The 4,569-nt window shown below is 34.2% G+C and overlaps 1 protein-coding gene across 1 annotated transcript in view; it reads left to right on the top strand.

The window, feature by feature from the left end:
* Positions 1 to 2,588, top strand: part of LOC108915148 (cytochrome P450 6a2-like) — a 17,905-nt gene extending 15,317 nt beyond the window's left edge. The window contains exon 7 of the mRNA XM_018721116.1: positions 2,425 to 2,588. Coding sequence (XP_018576632.1) covers positions 2,425 to 2,588 — 164 coding nt within the window. The remainder of the gene's footprint in view (positions 1 to 2,424) is intronic.
* Positions 2,589 to 4,569: the final 1,981 nt, after the last annotated feature.

Below are 4,569 nucleotides of genomic sequence, written 5' to 3'. Positions count from 1 at the left end.
GGCACTTTTTGACATACGACCCATATTTGTGACGTCATCGTTGTTCGAGATATGACGTCATCGACAATTTTTTTAAATAGCAACCCCCAATTTTGACCATGCCATTTGAAAGAGCGTGTCATTCTACATACACAGATCATGAAAAATTATGGTGTTACATAACAAAAATTTCAAGAAAATAATGTTTGAAGATTTTAAAATTTAATTTTCACAATACTGAAAATGATAATGATTATGTAAAAATCGACTAAATGGTGCACTTCCCCATTATGCAACACCTGTCCGTGCTTATTTAGATGAGCTGTTCCCGAATCGTTGGATAGGGAGAAGGGGGCCGATTGAGTGGCCAGCCAGATCGCCTGATTTGACACCCCTAGATTATTTCTTGTGGGGATACTTAAAAAGCAAAGTATACGTTACTAGACCGGTTAATTTAGAAGATTTAAAAGCATGAATTCGTCACGAGATACATCGTATTGAAGTTATTGATAATGTCCAAAAAGAATTTATTAATCATCTTGGCTACTGTCAGGCAGCCAACGGTGCACAATTTGAATATTTAATTTAGTCGATTTTTACATAATCATTATCATTTTCAGTATTGTGAAAATTAAATTTTAAAATCTTCAAACAGTATTTTCTTGAAATTTTTGTTATGTAACACCATAATTTTTCATAATGCGTATGTAGAATGACACGCTCTTTCAAATGGCATGGTCAAAATCGGGGGTTGCTATTTAAAAAAATTGTCGATGACGTCATTATCTCGAACAACGATGACGTCACAAATATGGGTCGTATGTCAAAAAATGCCTTTTTTAAAAACAAAATCGACGTGCCAGGGGATTTTTTCGAAAACTTCTCAATTTATGAATTTATTCGTTACTTTTCGAAAGCACTGTATAATAACTCTGAAACTGTGAAAGATACGTAAAAAATGATAGGCAACGAAAAAGCTTCGTTTCAACAAATATTTTGCTTTTTTTTATTCCTATAGCATAAAAAATAAAGGAGATATCGTCGCTTGAAGTATTCATTTTAGTGAAAAAACGATCTCTCGGAAAGGATCAAAGGGCTCGATTCTTTCCCTTTAAAAAACGAAAGACTAAACGTTTTATATGCAAACGATCTTACAGCTCTTGCATTTATCTTTAAAATGCTTTTTTGTAGGATACTATTATTAACCGATCTATCTATCTATCTATCTATATTATACAAATAAAATAAGAAAAAAATTTTTGTGTAATTATTTATATGCAAATTTATTTAAAAATCGATTATAATAAAAATAGTTTACATTATTATTTGTAAAAGAGTTTATAAGAGTTGAAAATGGCAAAAGTAAAATATTCTTTCATAAACAATATAAGGGAATTTTTTATTTTAAATTATTGCACAATTATAGCATTCCAAGATTTAAAACGCAAATTTGTATCATTTGTTTAGCACAGGGGTGATTTATAAGGGTTGAAAAGTGTTATGAGATACAAATTCTTTCATAAGCAATGAGGGGATCTTTATTTTAAATAATTGCACGATTTAATCATTCCAAATCTATAAGAAGTATTTTTTTATCATTATTTTTTGCATAGGGGTAGTTTTTAAGAGTTAAATAAAGGGCCGAAAAGATCAAATATATAATAAAACATGTTCGAGAACATTATTTAATCTTTGTGCTCGAACAAGATTTTTATCAATAAAATGCTTAAAACCTAATTTTTTATTTTTTTTTCACTTTTTTACTCCTAAAAAGTAAAAAGCGTCAATCGGGCTATGTCACTTTTGAACTTGAGCCTTATTCTAAATTTTCATGCAAATCCATGCAGTTTCAAAGAATTCGGAGGTTACAGCTGACTTTCAGCTTCAATGACTGTACTATTTTAATTATGTCCCCTATGAATTTATTAATCTTTTTGTATTAGGCGGTGGTTTTTCAATTTTATTTGAAAAAATTAAATATATCAAAAACGGTTAACTTTAAGAATAAGAAACCTTATAATGAAAGTTCACCTAAAAATTGACGTAGATTCCAAAATTGCAATAGTATACAGTGTGTTCCATTTAAAACAACGAAGATGAGTCAACTTCCGGTATAACCGGAAGCGTTAGGTGGACGCCATTATTTTAGTTGAGAAGGGCATACCCGAAAACAGTATTGCCCAAATTGTCAAAGTTGAAATCGAAGTAGTCTCTGAAATATGTCTAATGTCTCGCCACCGTGGGATACCCTGTATGTACTCATGTTGTAAGCAGAATAGTAACTTAGTAACTTTGTCACCCTGCATCTAAAGTCAGTTTAGTTCGATCGTAATATTTTGGTCTCTAGCATCTCCAATTTCGAGATATTCTAACCTTTCGAAGGCACTTTTTACAAGAATCTAGAATGCTTCGTACGTTAAACTACTGTGTGTTTCTCCTTTCCAGGGGAAAGATTCGGCATCATGCAGACCAAACTGGGACTAGCCAAGATACTGAGGAACTTCAGACTGACACTGAACAAGAAAACAAAGGTTCCATTGGCATATTCGTTGGTTAGCGTCGTTCCAAGCGTTAAAGGTGGCATGTGGCTGAATCTTGAAAAACTGTGACATGTATTGTACTCATGAAGCCTGAAATATTAACAGTGAATTGTTTTTTATGTTACTCAATCATTTTGTAAGACGTTTTCCTTTTCCTATTGTCTTAAATATAAATATGGACCTAATTCCTAGTATTGTTATTATAACGAGCGTTCAAATAAAAACGTGGTCAAGTTGGTTCTGAAAATTTGGACGTAGGGCGTAGCGTATAGCAAATGAACTTAAAAGTCATCTGTCAAAGCGCTATATCGCCGCTATCAATTTGAATATTTTCGTTTTAAAAAGCGTTTAAAATGGAAATGCGAATATGGAAGTATTCTATTGAGGAATGTTTCATAGAATTTCAAAATCAATTTCCCGGCGTTGTCGAGTACAAAATTTTTCAAAGTGCAGTTCAGCGTTGTGTTAATGTTTTTCGTGAAACGGGCAGTGTAACAAGAAAAGAAGGAAGCGGCCGACCTAAAAAGCGGACTGAAGAATTAAAAGAAAATGTCCAACAAATAATGGAAAATGCGCCAAGAACTTCTGTACGTGTTTTATCACAAATGGTGGGAGTATCAGTCGGTACCTGCTACACAGTGTTAAAAAAAGATTTGCGTTTGTTCTCCTATCGTTTAACTTGTCAGCAAGAACTTCATGAAGTTGATTTTCCGCGACGGGCTGTATTTTGTGAATGGTTTTTAAACAACTACGGTGAACTTCATAATATCACCTTTTTTTCTGATGAAGCCTGGTTTCATTTAAGTGGTTACGTAAACTCACAGAATATGAGAATGTGGTCTTCTGAAAAACCAGATAACTTTTTTGTCGAGGGCCCTCTACAAGCACAAAAAATTGGAGTTTGGTGTGCTCTCAATCGAAGGAGGATTTACGGACCTATTTTTTTTAATGGTACTCTTACTGCGCAAAGGTATAGAGAAGAAATTATCGCTCCTTTTGTTAACCAGCTGGAAGAAAACGAAATTACAAACTTTTACTTTCAACAAGATGGCGCAAGGGCACATACGGCAGGCGAAACGATGAATATGTGGAGGGAAGTTTTCCAAAATCGACTAATAAGTCTCAATGCTGAACATGAATTTCCACCGAGGTCATGTGATATTACGCCGTGTAATTTCTTTTTGTGGCCTTACCTTAAAACACTATTTTTGAACTGCCTATTCCTGATTTAAACCATCTACAGGCTCGACTTATAGGCAAGATTCGTGAAATTAACAATACCCCGAACATCTTTGAAAATGTCTTTAATTCTTTGAGGAACAGGTGTGAAAAGTGCTTGGAACAAGGAGGGGGACACTTTCAGCAGCTGCTTTAATTTATTGTTATAACAAGGAGGACACTTTCCGCAGCTCCTTTAATTGTTTGTTATTGTTATCACGATTATTCTTTAAAATAAAGTTATATAGTCATTAACGTTATTGAAACTGACAGCTGCTATACAGCTCGTTGAGAAATGAGGTTAAGTTGGTCGCTTTAAGCTACTCCCTACGTCCAATGTATCAGAGCCAACTTCGACCACGTTTTTATTTGAACGCTCGTTATTTTCGGTGTGGCCTTCATGAAAAAGTTACTCACATCCTTTGAATAGACTACAAGCCCATCGGAAATCTTCAAGGCGTCATTTGACCCAGCATGAATTACTTATAAATCAATACTACCACATACAACAATAACTTTAGAAACTATGCCGTCAATTCTTGTTGGTACAGGAGAGTACACAGGTAAGCTAAACATGTCCACCAACGAGGGAGGTTTTCGGTAAAACATTTTTGTACGGCATTTCTAAAGTACATAGGTTATAAAAAAAAATAATTTCGATCTAATGCCGTACAAAAATAGCAATACCGGAAGCCAGAAATTTTTGATTTTCTGAGAATTTTGGCTCGGCTTTTGGTGATTTACTACATTTATACGGCAGGTTTCGGATTGATACGTAGATAACTTTTTTTGTGACGCCGTACGTACCTGCTGATACAGGGGTTAGAAATGG

This window comes from Anoplophora glabripennis, unplaced genomic scaffold (assembly GCF_000390285.2).
Source record: "Anoplophora glabripennis isolate ALB-LARVAE unplaced genomic scaffold, Agla_2.0 scaffold155, whole genome shotgun sequence".
NCBI classification, from domain to species: domain Eukaryota; kingdom Metazoa; phylum Arthropoda; class Insecta; order Coleoptera; family Cerambycidae; genus Anoplophora; species Anoplophora glabripennis.
Note: the sequence above shows the minus strand (reverse complement) of the source record. Positions and strands in the feature narration are given on the sequence as shown.